The following is a 21,201-nucleotide window of genomic DNA, read 5'->3' as shown; positions in this document are numbered from 1 at the left end:
ACTGCTCAGTAAAACTCCTTCAAACTCCTTAAAAGAGATGTCTGTACTTGATGTTCTTTTCAAACTTTTCCTTTACCAGGTCCTTTCTTCTTAAATTTTTTACTATAAAATAATTTCAAATTTGTATGAAATTATTAAGAACAGAACAAGTCTTATACTATTATTCCATATGCACCAATTGTTATATTTTACAATATTTTCCTTACTGCTGTAAATTTTTTCCTTAATCACTTGAGAATTTGTTGTACATATCATGCCCCTTTATCTCTAAACATTTTAATCTGTGTTTCTCAAAGGATGAGGACATTCTTTTGTGTAGTTCAGTTATCACATTTAAGAAATATATAAATATGGCATTATTATCTCTTGAATAAGTCTATATCTAAATTTCACAAATTATCCTAATAATGTCTTGCATGAACATTTTTTGTTGATCTAGGCTCCAATTCAGGATCACACATTACATTTAGTGCACTATGTCTGGTTCCATTATTCTGAAATAATACCTGACACTATCATTAAGTTTCATGACATTGACATTTTTATAAGAGTACAAACCAATTGTTTTGCAGAGTTTCTTCAACCTGGGTTTTTCCGGAGTTTTCTGTCTGCATAATGTCTCCCATTATTGATGACTGTTAAATACTTAGTGAAGATGGCAACCCCTCTACATTTATCCACTATTAACTGACAATTTTTCCCTCTCTAATAAGTCATTGGCAGGGAGATGCTTTGATATTATGTAATTATCTTACTGCTTTTTAAATTTTCCTTAATAACTTTAGTATCCATTAAGGATTCTGGCCTGATTCAGTTATTACTATAACATCTTCCAAAATGGCAATTTTCCAGTTCTATTATTTTTTCTACATTTACTGGTTGGCACTCTCTGCAAAGAAAAACTTTCCCTTCTGATTTATTCACATTTTGCTTATTTACTTTCTTACGATGGACTCATTGGTTCTTATTTGTCAATGATTTATAATCTATTCTTCCTTATTTTGTCTCAAATCTTCCCATATCTGCTCAGAGGACCTCTGAAAATGTGTTTTCTCTGTTATTTTTAAATAATCTCATCATTTTTTGAGTCTCCCTTCTTTTCTGGCATAACAAGATGCTACATTTCACCTTGTCCATTTGCTGTTCCAGTTCTAAAAATGGCCGCTTCACCAGTGCAATCTGATTACTCTTAGTCAGAAATCATATTTAAAAAACTAAATCTGGGTGCTAGATGTGCTTATTGTTACCAGAGTTGTTGCTTGTAGGCACACAATAAAACATGCTCTTTTTAAGTATACACTTCATGGTCGACTCTCAGCCTTGATCATACCTGATGAATTAGCATCATTAGATACTTAGGATCACACCTGGCTCCTTGCTGTATTTCCTCACTAGGCTTCCAGGGAACTCCATTCCCTTCTACTGCTACCACCATTGTCTAAGCAGCCATTACTCCTGTCAAGTCATAGATCTTTCTGCATCAAACCTTTTTCCTAAAATCAGTCTTCAACACAGAGACCAGGATGTCCTGTTTAAACATAAGTGTGTTTTTACTGCTTTTCTGCATAACACTTTGCGGTGGCTCCACAGAGTAGAGCCCTTGCCCTTACAAAGGCCTACTGTGCCCTGCATAATTTTCATGCCCTTCTTTGATCTAAGACTTCATCTTTCACTCTCCCCTTTTCTCTCCTCTCCACCCACACTGAACACAGGCACTCAATTTTTTAAATAAACTACCACTCTATTCTGAACTTCGATTTAACAAACTCATGGAAATGAGTGAGAACCCACCAGCAGAATGGAGCCCATGTCTACCATTTTTAATATTGATGTGTGCCTAAACGTGACTTCAGTGGGACTCTACTTACCTCCTTGTGCACATGGTTGCCTCTTTTCTTGGTATTTAGATCCATTTTAAAATAAAAATTAATTTTAATCAGGCAGTATTTCCAGAGAACAGTAGTTCTTGCCATTGCTGAATCATGTTTTCACATGCATGATACAACCTAAGTGATGAATTTGATGTTGGTCATTTACTGCCATGGGGGAGCACCATTATTTCCTGTTTTTGGTCTTTGTTGTAATTTTGAGTTCCACAGGGCAAAAGGGGAGATGGGAGAAGGTATGACACAAACCAAAATCACTTTATAAATGAGCTGTACCTTTTCCTACTAGAGTATTAAATTGGCTCTATATCCAAAATTGGCAGCAGATGTCACTTATGCGACCTTAGAGTGACTCATAGAATTTCAGTTGAGATAAGACCTACCTTGACAGACATTGAAATAACATGCCTGGCACATTTCTGGACAATCGTCATGATGCTGACAGTCACGTTTGGAAAGACACACATGACATGAGTATTAAAATATCTCTACTGCCATGATCAGACATTTATAGTGACCAATAGAAGAGAATACACTCCATTAGAAAGGCAAGTCTCCTCTCTGCTTCTTGTAAGGGGCATCTAGGTCACTTTAGCACTGAGATTATTGATTTCTTTGCCAAAGATATTCCTGAGATTAAGAACATTCTCCTCACTGCTCTTCTAATTTAAGTGAAGGAGTCCGTCATACTGGAAAGAGAATAGGGTGAGGACTTGATCAAAATTTTTGAGCTTCAGTTCCAATGGAGCAGGAAAAAAAACCAAAACTTCCCATTTTAAATGTATGCAGAAGTATGTGAATTTCACTTACTAACAAAACAAAAAAACCAAATGCCTTTAATTCATGTATTTCATGTCTTCCAAAAGTACATTCAGAAATATCTTGACATTTAAATAAATGCCATACATATGAAATATCATTTATGATCTAGAATTTCAAATGTAGAGTTAAATTGCCATATTTAATTCAATTTAGTCCTCAAAATATTGAGAGCATCTTTTAAATGTCTTTCCTTTTTAGTACATTTATTTTTACACAATGAAGAAAATAGGCTCTTTTTTAAATACATGAACTTCTGCATTTGATCCCACAGATACAACACACTCAGGGGAAATTGGCACCAAGAAAAAAGTGAAAAGACTGTTAAGTTTCCAAAGATACTTCCATGCATCAAGGCTGCTTCGTGGAATCATACCACAAGCCCCGCTCCACCTGCTGGATGAAGACTACCTTGGACAAGCACGGGTAAGCTAGTTACCCCTCTGATTACCTGCAGTGGGTCAGAGCCAAGAGCGTCTGTCTCAACTGATAGTACATGGGGTGGGGAAGTTCTACTCTGCTTCTGAGGAGCTCTGTGACTCTAGGTTGGTTACTCAATACATTTGGACTTTTCTCACAATTATAAAATGACAGTAATAGAAACAGCTCATAGGAGTAATAGGTTAAAACGTGCTGTTTTCCAGGGGTGCTCATGTGAGCTAAGCACATACCTCACCACTGAGCCACAACACTAACCCTGAGTTAAAACATGTTTATATGCTTAATATTCTCATGCCTGACACATGGTAGCTATTTTCATTCTTATAAATATGCAAAAAAAATTCACATAACACTAAGTAAAATTTTGGACTGGTAAATTACTAATGAGGATTGCTAAATTTTCTAAACCATTAAATTATTTCATTGTAATAGAGACACTGAAAATAACTCAATAATTAACCTATTAATGAGATCTAATTCCACATTAGGGTATTAACATGGTACATTATCCCTTTATTGTTTTTAGTTAATTCTAATAATTTTTTTAATAATTTAACTATTTTTGCTCTACATTGATCTGAGGGTGAAAACTAACGTATGATAATCTTTAAAAAAAAATGCTTAAATTGCCAAAGGAATTTAAATTTCAAGGAAAAACTGTCCCAGTTTAAATAGAAGTTAAAGGTAGCATTTTATAGCCTACTTGCTAATATTATACTATATACATACCATTAAGAAATCTATATAATTAGCTCAGTACAGTGGCACATGCCTGTAATTCCAGCAGCTCTGGAGGATCGTGAGTTCAAAGCCAGCTTCAGCAACTTACTGAGGCCCTAAGCAACTTAGCAAGGCACTAAGCAACTCAGTGAGACCCTGTCGCTAAATAAAATATTTTAAAAAAGGGCTGGGGATGTGGCTCAGTGGTTAAACACCCCTGGGTTCAAACCCCAGTAACAAAAATAAATAAATAAATAAAAAAGAACAAACAAATGAAAGAAAGAAAGAATGAATGAATGAATGAATGTATGATTAATAATGATTAATATATATTATTGAGAAAAGAGCAGCAAGTAATGCCAGAAAAACCATTCCCAATATTAAGTCTACAAAAAAGGGACTGAGATTGGGTGAATGTTTGTATGTTAGTTTTTCTGTCTGTTGGTTGGTTGTTGGTTGGTTGCTAATTCTTTGGTTGATTGATGTTTGGGTAGTTGGTTGGTTGGGGAGAAAGCAAGATAAAGCACCCCAGCACTGGAGCATCAGGGACAGACCACATTTGGGGGATTCCATTCTCAGAACAGCCATATCTCAAGAAGGGTGAAGTTGAGATGTACAAAGAACAGTCGACCAGAAGTCCAGGTGGCAGAGGTCAAATGCTAGGTCTGCCTTTACTATCAAGTGATTTGGATAAAGGTTTCACTCGATCTAGACCTCAAAGATCCCTTCATTTCTCTGGTACATCATGAAGGTCTCAGTGGCTTTGTGATGTATTTGAATTTTGCTGTGGGACACAGGGGAAGCCAGTCAGGGACAAGTAAAGGAGTGGGAGTAGGTCCTCATGTGAGTCAGTGAGTGGAGTTTCAGAGCTACAGTAAGGGCAGAATCAACAAATGCAACTTTTGTGTCACCAGCAAATTTCAAGCACGTGTTATTTTAAAAAAGAAAAACAGAATGATATCTGCATTGAAATAAGCCCTTAAATTGTACAAAATGTTCAGTTACTCAAACTTTCCTGTACAGTGCTTAATTTCACATTCAGTTCACATTGAGCAGAATAATGTTCTCATCAAATACGTTCATTTTTATAAACTGCATTGTAAACCTTTTCCCTTCAGTGTGTAGGGTCTGTGATGTAGACACTTTGCTGAACTTCAGTTTAACATGCCAGCATATGTGTTCGTTATGAATGAGCAGTTTTCCAAGCACAGTGTGACTGTACTTGATACTAATGACAACCCTCTAGAACAGAATTATCTGCCACATTTTTCAAATGCGGAAATGGAAGTACAGAGAAATTAAGGAATGTGACTAAATTCTCACAGCCAGAAAGAGACACGGCTAACATTGAACTATTCAGTTTTTAACTCCACAGCCTGTCCCTTGAGTTGTCATTAGTGGGTAAAGTAAGATTTGGTTTACTCCAAGTCAGTTGCACATGGAGAGTAGTGTGCTATTTCTAACTTTTTAATTGTTTAATTCACTGTGTCTCGAAGTAAATGTTTGAGTCTTGATGTGATTCATTTGGTGCTATTTTCTGTTTGCCTTTTCAGCATATGCTCTCCAAAGTGGGAATGTGGGACTTTGACATTTTCTTGTTTGATCGCTTGACAAATGGTAAGTTACCCAAAAGAATTCTCACTAAAATACACACCATAAAGTGGGATTCATTTCATGGGAAACAAATTTTATTTTTAAACACTGTTATTCTTTTTTCCTTCTTTCCCCACTTTCATAAATCTACAGCTACTCCAGAAAGACCAGGGCATGGGAAAATTAATTCAGATGAAGAATAAGAACTGAATTTGGCCTACAATCTTAGGACAGTTTCCTTCTGACCTTGATGATCCCAAAGGAATTAGGAAACCACAGATTAGATTCTTTCTTTGCAGAATACTTTGGCCACATTCAGAAGTAGGAAGTTCATTGTTAGTTGATAAAAAGTGGAATCACAAAAGCACCTCTCATCAGCCCTGACCCTCAGGAAGAGGCCTATGCAGTGTTTCTGGGTAAGCAGTCTCTCCCAGTGCAGGTGTTATCCAAACACATTGGTGTCCTCAGAAGAAAACAGTGGCTAAGTAGAAAATGTAGATCTTAAGGCTACAGCTAAGGAGAAAAGTGAACATTCCCAATGGCCTCATTTCTTAAATATTTGTACCTTTAAAGGTCTTCCTTAGCCAGGTACAGTGGCGCTTGCCTGTAATCCCGGTGGCTCAGGAGGCTGAGACAGGAGGATCCGGAGTTCAAAGCCAGCCTCAGCAACAGCAAGTTGCTAAGCAACTCAGTGAGACCCTGTCTCTAAATAAAATACAAAATAGGGCTGGAGATGTAGCTCAGTGGCCAGTGTCCCTGAGTTTAATCCCCCCTAAAAAAGGTCTTCCTTAAAATCCTATTGCGTTTTCACCTCCCCAGTAAACAAATGTTGATGTTGTTGTGTCCTGTCATCTACCAAACTTCTGCTTGAAGTCATTATAGATGATTTTCTCACCACTTTATTATTTAGCAAACACTGTGCAGCCAAAAGAGATGTAGCCTAAGGTCATGAAACAGACCCTTACACTGTGGCTAGCAAATAGACCACATAGAGATGGTTCCCAGAATCTTGCATGTCACTTTGCTCAAATCAACTGCAAAATGGGTACTAGAAAATGTAATTAGCTGTGAATAAAAGGAACTTTTTGAATGGAATTTGTTTAAAAGAATGTAATCATGACTGCCTTAGAAATATGAAATGAACACGTCAAAGATTTTATTTAACTCAACTAATTAAAGATCCACTGAAATGCTACAACTAATTCAAAAGAAGACAATAGCTGGGCATGATAACACATACCTACAGTCTAGATACCTGGGAGGCAGAGGCAGGAGAATCCCTTGAGCTTAAGAGTTTGAGACCAGCCTGGACACGACATAGAGAATCCCCCCTGACTAGTCTGAGCAACATGAACAGACCCCATCTTTAAAAAAATAAAAACAGTGGGAAGACTTCAAAGAACTACAGACACATATGTAATGAGAAATGTGGGAGTTGGGGAGTTTGGGAGGAGAAAATCATTTTCAACCAGACTAATTTCATTTGTAAACCTATGAACAAGAATCATTTGCATTGCTATCAGTTACCTCTGACTTGAGAGTTTTGAAATAACAAAGATGATAAAAATTGTAGAGACCCATTGAATGGAGTACCCAGGAAAGGGTGATTAGGCCACACCTAGTTTTCTATTTAAGACAGGCAGGCATCTTCCTGGTCCATTTAAAATTCTCAAATAAACTCTTCAATGCTTTTAAAGTTCAAAATAATTATTATTAAACATTATTTTTGAATGCTTATGTTTTATATGTTCAATTTTGCATCTCTGCTGAATTGAGTTCTAAAATATAGTCAAATCCCTCTGGGGTGATGTTTCACAGGAAGAAGAATAAGCTGTGACTGTTAAGCACTTTGGTGATTTAGATTCCCCTGTGAATGTAATAGTGTATTGGAGTGACTTCAGGCACATTTCAAGTGGCCATCGACTGTGTTTTTAAAAAGATACACACACAGGTGTATGTGCCTGACACTTCACTAGGTGTAGTCTTGTTAATGTTATCACTGCCTTTGGTATAGGGGGAAGGTCTGAGCTAATTTTATTTGCACAAAAAGAGAAAACCTAGGACCAGATCACAGTGAAAATATCTTCTATACTTGAATAATTTCAAATCCAAAGGGGGAAAATGATTCCAACAAAGAAATGTGATTACAGAGACCTTGGATCTTACTGTCAGTTTTGGAATATAGTGGTGATAAAAATAAGTTAAAGCAGATGACTGTTCTCTAGGAAACAGCCTGGTAACGCTGCTGTGCCACCTCTTCAACACCCATGGACTCATTCACCATTTCAAGTTGGATATGGTGACCTTGCACAGGTTTTTAGGTAAGTCTGTTCTTCTCACGTTCCTACCTCCCATTCCCATGAATAACCACAGTGGCAATATAAAGTGGCAAAAACCATAGCACAGTGAATAAAGGCCTCAAGTTTATCTTAAATGACCTTTAAATACAGTTTCAAGTCATTGATAAATCATTTACCTCATTAATTACATGTACAAGAGATTAAGAATCTGTAGAGAAAACATAGAGCTGTCAAAGATGATTCTAATCTGCTCCTGTGTTATCAAAACCCCAATCATGTAGACCACAAATAATTCTAATCCAAAGATGAGTTGCTTTTCAATGGGCTTTAAAAAAATAAATTATTACTATTTGTGTAGCACCCACTATGGGTAATTATTTATTAGGTAATTAATTGTTAGATGATTATCTCTTAGCCATTTGAACAAATCCACAAATTTTAAATTATTTTTCCTTATTGTCACCATTTGGTCCATGGTTAAGAAGACGTACGGTAAGACTTCTTTCTTTCCCAAGGCCAATGGCTAGAAAGTGACTGATCTGTTCACTTCTAGGTGCATCTAACTTGAAAACCCTTCATCTGTCCACTCAACTCTGCCATCACCCTAACCAAAACCAGCCTCAGTTATTCTTTGATTTTGTACATATTCTTATTTATCTGACACTGAATTATCCAGGGCAGATTTCTAATCACACTGACACTTCATGTGTTTTGGCTTTGACTTGCCACATGGCTGCACTTTGAATTTGGAAGCTGACTAAATGCCGTCTAGAGTAAAATAACAGCAGCTCACCAGCCAGCGTTCTGTGGTGCTTCCATCTTCTGAGACTTCTTCCAAGAATCTGCTTGTATTAACATGTTGAATCTAATAACAACACCTTGAGCTCAGAGCTATTGTTATCCCCATTTTATAGTGAAGGAAACTGAGGTAACTTGTGGTTAAGTAACTTGCCCTCTACAGTTTAAATATAATTGTAAAACAAACCTGATGACTAAAAGGCATATGAGGCACAACAGGGAAATATTTGAAACAAACCACAACATGGCTCCTTTCCAGAAACATAAATAACCTCTGACTGATTACATTTTAAACTGATTGAGCAGAGTAGTGGGCATGAATAGGGCCAAATAATTTTCATCTATTTATAGAGGGAGATACAGATTCTCTGAACATATTTATATGCCCACAAAACATGCAAAAAAGAAAAAATGCAATTTTGACAACCAAATTAATATGAGAACACAGAGCCAGAGAGAATGTTTTACAAATCTGGAAATTTTCTACGCTCTGACTACATTACATCCTAAGCATCACCTTGGTTATTAGCTGAAGCAGGCTAACGGCTTCTGTAAACAACAAACTAAAATTGCCTTGCCCATTATTTGATTTGGTTCCAGAGCACTCGAAGCCTGGCATTAGATTGGCAGGGCATGGAAGATGATAGCTTCCTTGAATAAAGGAGAAGTACCTCCAAGGAGGTATTCTCTCAATGCAGTACTTTGAATTTCTACCTGAAGAAGCCTCTAATTTGCTTGGGTCTGTATTTGTTATTCAAGTGGCGACACAATTGTTAGATATTAGGAAGTCTGATGCTACCAGGGCTCTGAAAGGAAACTCCATTTATGGCATATTATTCATAAGGGGCTGCAAACTTAAATAATTAAACTACCGTGTGAAAGAAAGTTGTCCTTTTCCTACGTATTTATTTTTCCTATGAATGAGAGCCTTCATGAATGCCAGAAAGGGATGATTTCTGAAGGAGGTGAGAAATCCCAAGGGCCTCGCAAATCCTACTTCTCCCCTCTCTCCACTATAAACAGCTCGGTAGAACTGTTAGGCTTGCAAACCATGTTCATTTTCAAAGGATCCCCAGACTCCACATTTTGAAGGCACTGATATTTTTAAGCAAAAAGCACATTTAATAATTCTGATCGAGGAAGTCATTCTTGTTTTGGTTTTAGCTGACCAAATTATGTTTTCCTCCTAGTCATGGTTCAAGAGGATTACCACGGCCAAAACCCGTATCACAATGCCGTTCACGCGGCTGATGTCACCCAGGCCATGCACTGCTACCTGAAGGAGCCAAAGGTAAAGCAAGACCCAGCTGCGCCTTCAGCCATCTGGAATGCCAAACACTACCCAAACTCTAAATTACCCAACATTTCTGAACAGCTATGTTAGGAGTTATTCACAATATGAATACAATAAAGTTGAAGGATCAACTTTGAAATCTTAAAATATTCATGAAAAGATATTAAATTTTCTGAGGTTTCCTTTCATTTGCTAATGGGTCAACCAGATATCCTGACTTCAGGGCCCAAGAAAACCTGTGAATATCAAAGACCTCTCAGCAAGTGTGCTGTGATGCAATAAACCAATAAAAGTTAAAAATTGAAAGCATTATAATAATATTCATTACCTAAAACCTAGGCAGTTTGTCACTGTATAGAATTTAGTTTTTTGATATAATGTATAAGATGAATTTTCTTAATGTTTTTGGAAAATGATATTCCAGTCTAAGGGTTTAGTTCAATCACTTGTAACAACCCACTAAATATACATATGCTTTAACGTCAGCCGCTAAATATGCAGATAACAAATAAGCATTTTTGGAATAAAGCTGGGTAGATGCCTCGCACCTGTAAAATATCCCACAGACATTAACAATTTCACTTTTTCATCTCTAAGAAATCTGAAAGTTGTTATATATCATACAGTGGTATTTTTGAAGTTAGTACTGGATTCCCATTTTAAAGGTGTCCATCACCTTGGCTTCCACTATTTCCTTCATTTACGACTTTCTCTAGAGGCAAGGCTGATCTTGGTCTCTGCCCTTCCTCCTCCCTGCCTGCCAGATAGCAATGTTGCCAACCAGCTAAGTCGTTACAACAGCCAAACAAAACAGTGGCAGAAGCAAGAAGAGAATACCCAAATGTTTTACACAATTTGAGCTTACTCGATTATTGTCCCATAGTCCTTCCTTTCCCTGCAATTCCAAGTGCTTATCATCTCACTGAATACCTTCCAGGGTAAAGATCTGGCTAACAAGGCTGAATAATACCTCATTCTGTTTGATTTCTCCAAAAACAATGCCACCTTGTTTGTGCAAGCATACTAGTCAATCTCCCAATTTGACTTTTTAACAGTTGGCCAGCTTCCTCACACCTCTGGACATCATGCTTGGACTACTTGCTGCAGCAGCACATGATGTTGACCACCCAGGGGTGAACCAGCCATTTTTGATCAAAACTAACCACCATCTTGCCAACCTGTATCAGGTAAGTGAGCCCAACATGGAGCCAGACACCGTATAATCTACAGCCTTGGACCCAGGGCATGAGACTGAATCTTACCCTTGAAGACAGCCTTCATTCAAGGTCAGTCTCAGAGATGGAGACCACCTCCAAAGAACATGAGTTTGAAATAGGTCCAGTATATACCCCAAGGGAGATTAAATTGATTTACAAGGATAGTCAAGGAATTCAGTTTGCTCCAAACTGAAAATGTCTTAAGTTGAACACGATCCCTGAACCTAATTTCTCATGGTCTGATTATATCTGCCCCCATGGAGGCTATCTTGTTCAGAATGGACAGTTGAAGCCGGTTCTTACAGAGCTTCCATAGTTATTTCCCAGGTGTGATCCTAATTTGGACTGGAGACTCTGGAGTCATTTCTTGACTTGATTGACCTCCAAGTCAAAGGCCTATTATCAAAGACAAAAATTATACTTTGTTGTTATAAAATAGTTACACAGCAAGAACTGGTCCACCTCAAGAATATTTATCTATGATATCATATCAGATATTAAATCCTATATCAGAATCAAATTACTCTCAGTTTTCAGGGTGGTTCTTTAGATATCTTCAACTGTCATTAACAAAGACATTTCACATTAGTGAGTCACTTATCTCAATGTTAGTAGATCTTTTGAAAACAAACTGAGTGCTGAAAGAATTCCTGACAGATCCCCATAGAACAGCCGTATTAAAAAAAATTCTGCCGCTTAAGGATGCATTTATTTCCAATAAAGCACTATTGTAATATGGAGAAAGATCTTTCTTCATCCAGTTGATTGACTTTGAACACAAGTAGAAACTGGCATTTCAAGGCTTAGGGTCCACCTAGTGTGTCCTTCAGTGCTGGGTCCGCTCAGGCTATCAGCCAGCACCTGACACTGGGATAGACGTGGTCAGGTCGAGGAGCAGAATGATAAGACTAAGAAAGCCTTTCATGATGAACTGAAAGTTAAACAAAGAGAAGCACAAAACTAAAACTAATTTTTCCAAATCATCTCAGAAGCTAAATTTATTGCTTAAAAGAAAACAGGCATTTGACTAGGGGGAAAGAAAATGAATGACTGTCCTGAGAACCCACAGGCAAGTTTTTTATTCCTGTCAACACTGACTTTTTCAAATGTCTGTTATTAGACAAGGGAAATCAATCAACAAGTTTTGATGTTGATCTCTTCCCATACTATGTCATAATTCTAATTTCTCATTATCAAGTAAATCATATTAATGAAATTTAAGAGTATCCACTGCTATTGACTGATTTGTACATAAAAAAAATAGCGGTTACAGAGCTGCACTTTCACATGTAGTAAATTTAAAAACACATAATGAATTCTCATTTAGACAGGAAGTCAGAAAGAAATATGACAGATGTTAAAAACATTAAAAAAAAACAAGAAAATAAATGTAGAATTTTATTAATAGTACAGAATGAGGTCCTCACTGATAATTAACAAAACTGGATTCTCAAAAAGAGAGAGATGATACTCCAGTCTATCTGACTCTGATACTAAAGATTTTCTCAGAAAATAGATTCCTTACTCAAACTTTTGAAGTTCAGGTAATTTGTATTTTGATCTCTTAATTAAAAATAAACCTTCTAGTACAGCCAAACTTTGTATTTTTCAATGCACCATATAGTATGATCTAGTTTTAATCAGCAACTATCTGTTGTTTATATATAAGTTGATACACTAGAAGTACAAAGATAAATAAAACTAAGTTTTTGCCCCTAAACATTAGTTCCAAATCAGATGCTCAAAATGAGCAAACTCCAAGGAAACATAACACCAGTTTGAAAGGAGTTTGAGAAGTCAGGTAAACCTTTATATAGATATAAAGATATATAGATGAAAACAATTTTATCTATTTATAAAATTGTATAAATAAACATATATAAATAAAAACAATTCTTTTAACTCTTTGAAGAGTAAATACTTGTGCTGTTCTTTGTGTCCAAAGCTGTTACTATCATAAAGTGAGCTACTGTTTTCTCCAGAAGTGAATTTATCCACATGAACTATCTGGCCTGGTCCCTATTAGGAAAGAGAAGGATAATGATGAGGGAGAAATTGAAGCAGAGGGCTCAAAACCATCCGAGATACTATTTCCATCAGTCACCTGCTCAATTCATCTTAGACTCTCTTGGAGGCTAAAGACCCATGTCTTTCATTTTTAGGGACAGTGTTAGAGGCAAGCCAATATCATGTAGTACCATAAAGACACTTTTATTATCCCAGAGCTAGCTGGAATAAAAGCTGAAACCAGATGGAGACTTAACAGATTAAACATAAAAATTATTTAAAAGACCCTGCAAATCATAAAATTTCAATTTTGTTCAAAAAAATTATACCTTTATTTTTATTACATACCATTGTTTATTAACTATGTTAAGAAATTCTAAAATGATAAAGATAATTCCTTATGAAAATTTCTGTTCATGAGACATCAAATGGCACCCCATCAATATGTTCAATTTTTGCATTTTTTTGTATCAAAAATTTATTTAATTTTTTAAAAATCTGTTCAAGCTGGGTACAGTGGCACATGCCTATAAATGCCAGCTGCTAAGGAGGCTGAGGCAGGAGGATCACAAGTTCAACACCAGCCTGTGCAACATAGCAAGACCCTGTTTTAAAAAAAAAAAAGTTCAGAAAGGCAAATATTGCATAATCTTATTTATATGAGGGGTCTAAAAAGTTGACTCCATAGAAATTGAGAATATAATAGTGATTATCAGAGTTTGGGGAGAATGGATGGGGAAAGATTGATCAATAAAGTAACAGGAAGAATAAGTTCTAATGTTCTTTTGCATAATAGAGTGAATACCACTTATAATAATGCATTGTATATCTCAAAATAGCTACAAAAGAGGATTTTGAATGTATTCACCAGAAAAATGATAAAGATTTAAGGTAATTAATATGTTTATTACCCTGATTTCATCATTACACTATGAATACATGGATCAAAACATCACATTGCATCCCATAAATATGTCAAACTATTAGGTGCCAATCAAAAAATAATAAAAAAATATGATGACACAAAAAATAAATAATAAAAACAAAAATTCTGTTCAACAAATTATATGAAATTTATGCAACACTTTTAACAATACAAATGCTATACTAAGTGCTTCTATGTATTAAATTACATAATTTTTACAATAGCTCAGTAAAGTACATACTAGTATCATATCTATCTTCCAAAAAGAGGGAAAGTGATACTTGAAAAATTTAAGCATTTTTCCTAAAACTAAACAGCTAATTAATGGAGAACTGGGATTAGAACTCAAATCTTTTGTCTCCAGAGCCACCTCTGAAATTCACTGTTGGCCTACTGTGTGCAAGACACAAAGAACCCTCCTCCAGACCCTCTTTTTAGGGAGGGAGACAAGAGGGTTAAGTACTTGCTAAGTAAGTTATGTAGTTGCAAATAGTTGTAATGGAAAGGCACAAGAGGGAAATTGATTCTGCAAGTGTTTTACTTTTTTTGAGAGGGGATGATAGAGAAAGAATGATGTAAACTGGGCCTTCAAGTATGGGTAATATTTTGAATAACTGAGATGACAAGAAGACACTAGAGACTGCATGAGCTGGTATCGTTCAGGGATTAAAACTTGCAATTCCAGGGAAACTGAAAATGGAATGTTCCTGTGGCCTCTGGCTGAGCATGGTTCTGCTGTCAAACTCCCCTGCTCTCAGATCAGTGACTTGGGCATCTCATGATTAACTATATATTATCTCTTTAGTAGAAATTGCAGATTCCCTTACAAGGACATGGCTTAGGTCAGGAAATCTTCACATTGCATTAAGTTGCAGATGAAGAACTAGCATAATTTTTCAGGTTCTCAATTTGAAGGGAAAAAATTGTTACATAATATATAAACTAAGGAAAACATTAACATGTAATATTTTATTCCTTGAAAAGTTAGTCTTTTAACCTATCAAAGGCCTGTAATTTGAGACATGAATGAGCTTTCAGGGAAAAAAACTTCCAAATTTTCATAGTATATACTTACGCACATCTTTCTAGGGAGAGAATCAATACCTTTCATCAAATTTTAAAATAAGTTATAGATTCATAAAATGGCAGGAACCATGATCATAAGTAAAATAAACACATACACATATATGTACACATATACACACAACAAAAAATGAAACACTCACACACAAATTTTGTCAACACCAATACTGTCGAGAGGATGTGTCAGGAATTATGTGCCTTTGGGAACACCCTGTGCGTGACTTTGCTACAATCCAGACTCACTGTATATGAGATAAAATGGAAGAAGGCTTCCTCTCCCTCTTCTTTTTGGCTGTGCTCTTTTAGCTTAATAAAGAAGATCATTGTATAACACTCAGCTTATACTTCTGCGTGAGATAAAAAGAGGGAACCAGGGCAGCAGGAGTGAAGGCCAGGTCAGAGGGCTCCCTCCCATTGTCTGCTGTCTGGGCTGGACTCCCTGACTAAACTGCCAACCAAGTTCAATGTGAAGGCATTGCAGGTCCTTCCACCAGGCACCTCACTCACCAAACTGGAAGCAGTCCCCACGTCAGGGAAGACTGAGAAGGAAAGGAAAATATGAAAGATAGAACTGAGAATTTACTTTCCCCAAGTAGCAAAAAAAATAAAAAAGAATTTACTTCCACACACACAAAGTTAAGGTGAGCTCAGCAATTCACAAAATTAAATCAGATATGATAGGTATTAAATCAGATATGATATTGGTTATTACAATTGTAAAGGGAATCACTTTCAGTTCAGTTTAAAATTTAATTTTTTGATAGAGTTCAACTTATTAACTAGTGACAGAGCATGCTATGTGAATAAAATAATGAATAATTACCTGTTCCATGAAACATTATAGTTGTTGCATTCTGTGTCTTACAGAAATTTAGATCGTTTTCTTAATCATTTGTTGCAGACATTTAAAGTGGGTCAGCATTTTTAACCACTTTTTATTCTTAATGACTGAACCACAAACATGAGACAGACAGAGCCAGGAGGCATGTTCCTTCCACATGGTCCTATGACCTCACCTCTAATGAGCATGTGCAAAAGATTATGCATAACCTCACAATTTCTACAAGAGAAAAGATGTTCTGTGCAAGCAGTGCTAAAATTCTAGAAGCTCAGATTTGATTTTCTGTTTCCTCACGTTTCTGTGGGCCCTGATTTGAACTCAGGCCTGCCCAAGTGAACTGCAAGTGACATTCACACGCCTTGCTCTGAGATCAATGTCTTGGGAAAATACAGGTGAAATAAAAAAAAAAAGACATCTTCAAACAGTCATTAAACAAGGCAGTACCATAGTTCCTTCAAGGGCCAAGGTCTTGTTTAGAGCTCAAGATGCCTCTCTTCGTCAAAGGCTTCCTGGGCTGGGGCTCTTGGAATGTTACTAGGGAGACCACTAGGCTTTTTAGGAGAGCGCTCAGCAGAGTTCACATCTCATGGCCTCTTGCATCTTTTCTCATGAGCAATTAAAAATGAAGACACAGACTATATTCCTGTTTTATTTTTTTTTTTCCTTCTTGTATCCTCTAGATTTAAAGGTATAATTACTTCTGATTCCTGTTATACACCAGACTCAGTTTATCAACATCACTTCAAGTATTTTAATCAAAGAAAGTGTCCAATAAATGGAGGGGACGGTTGCAGTTTAAAGCTGCCTTGTATGATAGCAACTCTGCCAGAATCTCTTTGGCAAATAGTCACTTGATTTAATTTAAAAACCTGTGTTGGGTGGTGTATTGCTATTAGCTAACAAAGGGGTTATTTTGTTCTTAGAGTTGATAATTCCAACAAAAAGAGAAATAAAGGGTTTTTGCCACCAACAGTTTAAGGGCTTTGTTTATCCCAAATTAAAATTCTAATAGGTCTTGTGGTCACCAAGGTGTTTTGTTTTCTCTTTCAACTTTAAGATGAAGATCTTTCTTAAAACTGTAAATATGCCAAGTTGAGACCCAGAACTTGCTGCCATTGGATAATGTGAAATTTCTGAGCTGATACTTCTTCAAGGTAGACAGAGTGGTACCTAATGTGTATTCCCAAAATCAGATGGATGTCCAAGGAATCATCCCATCAGATCAAATCATCCTTGGATCCCTGCAACCATTTCTGATGATTTTCTCAATCTACCTTTTGCTGAGTGGTCTGAGCCTCTACAAAAGTCAGACGAGTCTGTCAGAGTAGAGCTGCCTCCACGCTCCGGAGGATGTGGCATGGTTCTCTGGCCGTGGGCTCAGGCCTGCTCCCCAGCCCCTGCCTCTCCCAGGCTCAGGGCACCCCCACCTCCCTTCCTTCTCACATCCACACACACTCAGCCTTGCCGGGCTCTGCCCCGTCCCCACTGGGCAGCCAGAGGAGTTTCCTGAAACTCAAATCTGACCACAAGGACTCCTGCTCGAAACCCCACTGCTCCCCGGGACTCCAGGACTCCATTCAAAGGGCCTCACACAGTGTTCCAGGTCCATCCTCCCCCAAGCCCTGCTGCCATCCAGCCTCTCCTCCCTGCAGCTCCCTCCAGGCCTGTGCATCATCCAGTCAGAACTATTTTGGTTTCCCAAACTTATCACTCATTCCCGTATTCATTCAACAAATATTTATAGAGTGCTTAACACATGTCAGGTGCTGGGAATACAGAAGATAAACAAAACAAAAATCCCCTGCTTTCTCCTAGGGAAACAGAAAATAAACCATAAAACAGAAGGATGATATCAAGTGTCCCCTTACTCTTCCTTCTTCCTATTTTAATCAAATATACTGTTGTATAGTATACAACTGTATAGTATATTTTGCTCAGGTATAATATATAATACGGTACATCGCCTAGCACTCTGTGACTCCTAACACATTCATTCTTTTGAAAGCCTTCTTTTCCTCTAAAATCCCACCTTACATTTGCCTCCTATATGATTTCACAGTCCTCTGTTGCTTCCCTTATCACAGAACTTATCAGTCTAAACATCATTGCTTGATTTGCTGTCCACATCCCAGATGGACAGTGAGTCTCTGGGCACCCACTTGTTCACCTTGTGTCCTCAGTATCCAGAGCAGGACTGGTGTTCAGTGAATATTGAAGAGCAACTTCTGCTGATTGTTATGTCCTTACTAAGAGTACACCATGCAAAATTTGTGGAAGTGACTTTAAAATTCATTATAATGATCTCTTTTGCATCTCAGAAATGACAAATGCTACCAGATACTGGTTATTTCTGGAGTCATTTACCCGATCTGGGTTGTCTGAATGAGTAGGGGAGAAGAGCCAGTTGCTACAATATTTAAAAATCTCTTTGACATTGCCCTAAGTCTGAGGATTTTATAACAGAAGATCCCAAATCTGACTTTTACCAGATATTGACCAAAAATTCAACAGTTCTTTGAATTTTGCAGCTACTGAACTTTGAGGTTGGGGAAATTAATTACTCAGTATCCATTCAACAAATATTTACTGATTCAGATGGCATTGTGCCACAGACTGTGGCACAAAGATGAATAAGCCGTGCTCCCTGCTCTCAATAGCAGTCATGGATGGCAGCCACTTTCAAACAGGGCATGTACGTCCCTGGGGACCCATGAAGACTTTCCAAGGGGTACACAGGCATGAGTAGTGTCAACAGAATCCATTTTCAGGCCCTTCAACTGACCTGCCTGGAGTGCGCTGGCAGGGCAGCCACCTCAATTTTGCCTTTTCTCTCCTATCACCATCCCTCTTACCCCTTGCAATCATACTTCAGGTTGCCCCTGGTACAGAAACACCAAAGGCACCAAGAGAAATATTGAAATGTCTCCTATAATTGAGATACCTTAACATCCCCATCCATCTCATAAATTAATACATTACAATGCATTTTTATTCTTAAGCACAATTATTTTTTCCAAATTTCTTTATATATGTACTTTGATCAGTTACTGATAATAATTGCATGATTAACTCAAGCTCAAAAAATATTTAATACTTAGAGCCTGATGTTAGGAAAACCTCTTAAAATTTCAATTTAAATACTTATTTCTGTTGCAGAGAAATATGATAGGGCAACAATAAAAGACGTTCACGCATCAAAAATATTTCATTAAAACAAACTTTTAGGGGGAAAGGGAATGAAAATATAAGTTTAGGGTCAGGTTGTAGCTCAGTAATAGAACATGTGCCTAGTTTGTGCAATCCCCAGCACCAAAAGAAAAGAAAATGTAAATTCTAGAGGGAAAGGCATTGAATTAAAATTTCTTTAAAAGTTGACTTAAAAATAAGTTACTTTCAGGGGGCTGGGGATATAGCTCAGTTGGTTGAGTGCCTGCCTCGTAAGCACGAGGCCCTGGGTTAGATCTCCAGCACTGCAAAAAAAATAAAATAAAATAAGTTACTTTTGTGTTTCTTCCAAGGAGAGAGAAATGAGCATTAAATGCCGTTGGTATTTAAGTTTCTCTTAAATATATAGGACATATCTTAATGACTTTAAATTTTAGATATTCTGAAAAGCGTGTAGGAAAACACATCTCATTGCAGGCATTCATCAGCTTATGAATTTCTGGCTTCTGGAAGCCTAGATGTTGGAACACAGGAAATTCTTGGGGACAGCAAGGGCCTGTGCAGAGTTTAGGTCTTGAGTGTGTCTGACCTGGGTTAAAGTTACTCTCCAGCCCTCCCCAGCAGTGTTTTGGGAAATGGGAATTTTTATCATCCGTGTCAATACCGAAAGAGGTTTTTTTTTTTTTTTCTTACTCTCTGGAAGTCACTGCCCTAAACACCTGTTTCTACATACAAACTCTTCCTCAAAATGGTGTATTTACAATCACAAACTCGACTTTTATTCTATGTCAGCTCCCAAGCCTATTCAATTTCCTTCCATTTTCCTGGTTCTCATCTCCAAATAAGGTCTCTCCAGCAAATTTCCCAAGGATCTTATACTCTGTCTCCAGGAAGAATATTAATGAAGATGTTAAGTCAGGCTGGCATAAATAAAAATGCTTAAGGCATTCTCCAGACAGTTTTGTTCCACTCAGCAGGGACATAGTGTCATTTATCATTAGGTCCTGTTACAGTTTTCTGACCCCTTGAAAAACTCACGTGAGGTCACTCGTGTCCACATCTACTTGAATTAATTTTGCAAGTGAACTCATGAGCCACTGAAGTAAATGTCACTGGAGGATTGAACATCTGTTACATCATACTAACCTATCACTCTCTGAGCTCATAAATCTTTACAATCAAAACAAATTAGTCTAGCATGTTACTTCTAACAAACACTTTCTTTTGTTGTATATGGCTCATGCCCAAAAGAAGATAATATACCAATGGATGAAAGTAATAAAATCTCATCACTGGTTCAAGCTTGGTCAAGTGGTGAAAAAAGAATAATGACTCTTTAGCAATGAAAGAAATGAACAGCAATTTAACACAACTGGGGACGTAGCTCAGTGATAGGCTCTGGGTTTGATCCCTAGCACTTAAAAAAAAGAGAGAGAGAGAGAGAGGGAGAACATACTATATAGAGGGTGGATATGCCCATCTTGAAACAAGACAGAAAATTAATAAACAATTAAGGAAATAAAGCAAAAACATTGCCTGGGATTGAGAGGGGTTCTATCCTGTATGAACAAAGTCAGCAGAAATCCATAGTTTTTGTTAATTAGAACAAAGCATAATGTGTTGTAAGATTCTATAATTATTTAAATGGTTAATTAAATGTTCAGTTAACAAGCATATTTATTTTTAAAAGCAAGGTCAAAGGAGATATTGAACACAGTAGATATTCCCACAAACCAAGAAATATTAAGATAATCAAACAAGAGCGCAATTGTGGATTCCAATAATGGAATCTACATTTGGACTAAATGGCAGCATTCTGGTCATGAAGTCATTGACAGAGCTGCCTTCACGACAGTGGTTCTCAAATGTAGTGTTCGTAAGAACAACCACCACAGCTGAGTCAAAACAGCTGGGACTCAGTTGTCCTGATGGTTCAGACACCGCAGGTTTTTATCGATGTGAGAGTCAATGGTCAGGGCACTGATTAAACCAGCAGCTGGGAGCCCTGCCTCCGAGCAGGTGGTTGAGAAACCTTGGATTCTGTCCTGACTAGAGAGCCGTTGGTTTTCCCTGCTCCCTGTTTTGAACAGCTTCACTTTCTCTCTCCTGCAG

The 21,201-nt window shown here is 37.2% G+C and overlaps 1 protein-coding gene across 2 annotated transcripts in view; it reads left to right on the top strand.

The window, feature by feature from the left end:
* Positions 1-21,201, top strand: part of PDE7B (phosphodiesterase 7B) — a 301,759-nt gene that overhangs the window by 261,224 nt on the left and 19,334 nt on the right. For both annotated transcript variants that reach the window (XM_079146232.1, XM_079146231.1), the window contains 5 exons: positions 2,980-3,131; positions 5,420-5,483; positions 7,685-7,780; positions 9,748-9,848; positions 10,907-11,038. In XM_079146232.1, the coding sequence (XP_079002358.1) occupies positions 2,980-3,131; positions 5,420-5,483; positions 7,685-7,780; positions 9,748-9,848; positions 10,907-11,038 (545 nt within the window). The remainder of the gene's footprint in view (positions 1-2,979; positions 3,132-5,419; positions 5,484-7,684; positions 7,781-9,747; positions 9,849-10,906; positions 11,039-21,201) is intronic.

Source organism: Sciurus vulgaris (assembly GCF_902686455.1).
Source record: "Sciurus vulgaris genome assembly, chromosome: 7".
NCBI lineage: Eukaryota > Metazoa > Chordata > Mammalia > Rodentia > Sciuridae > Sciurus > Sciurus vulgaris.
This window is presented reverse-complemented; position numbering and strand designations above follow the sequence as displayed.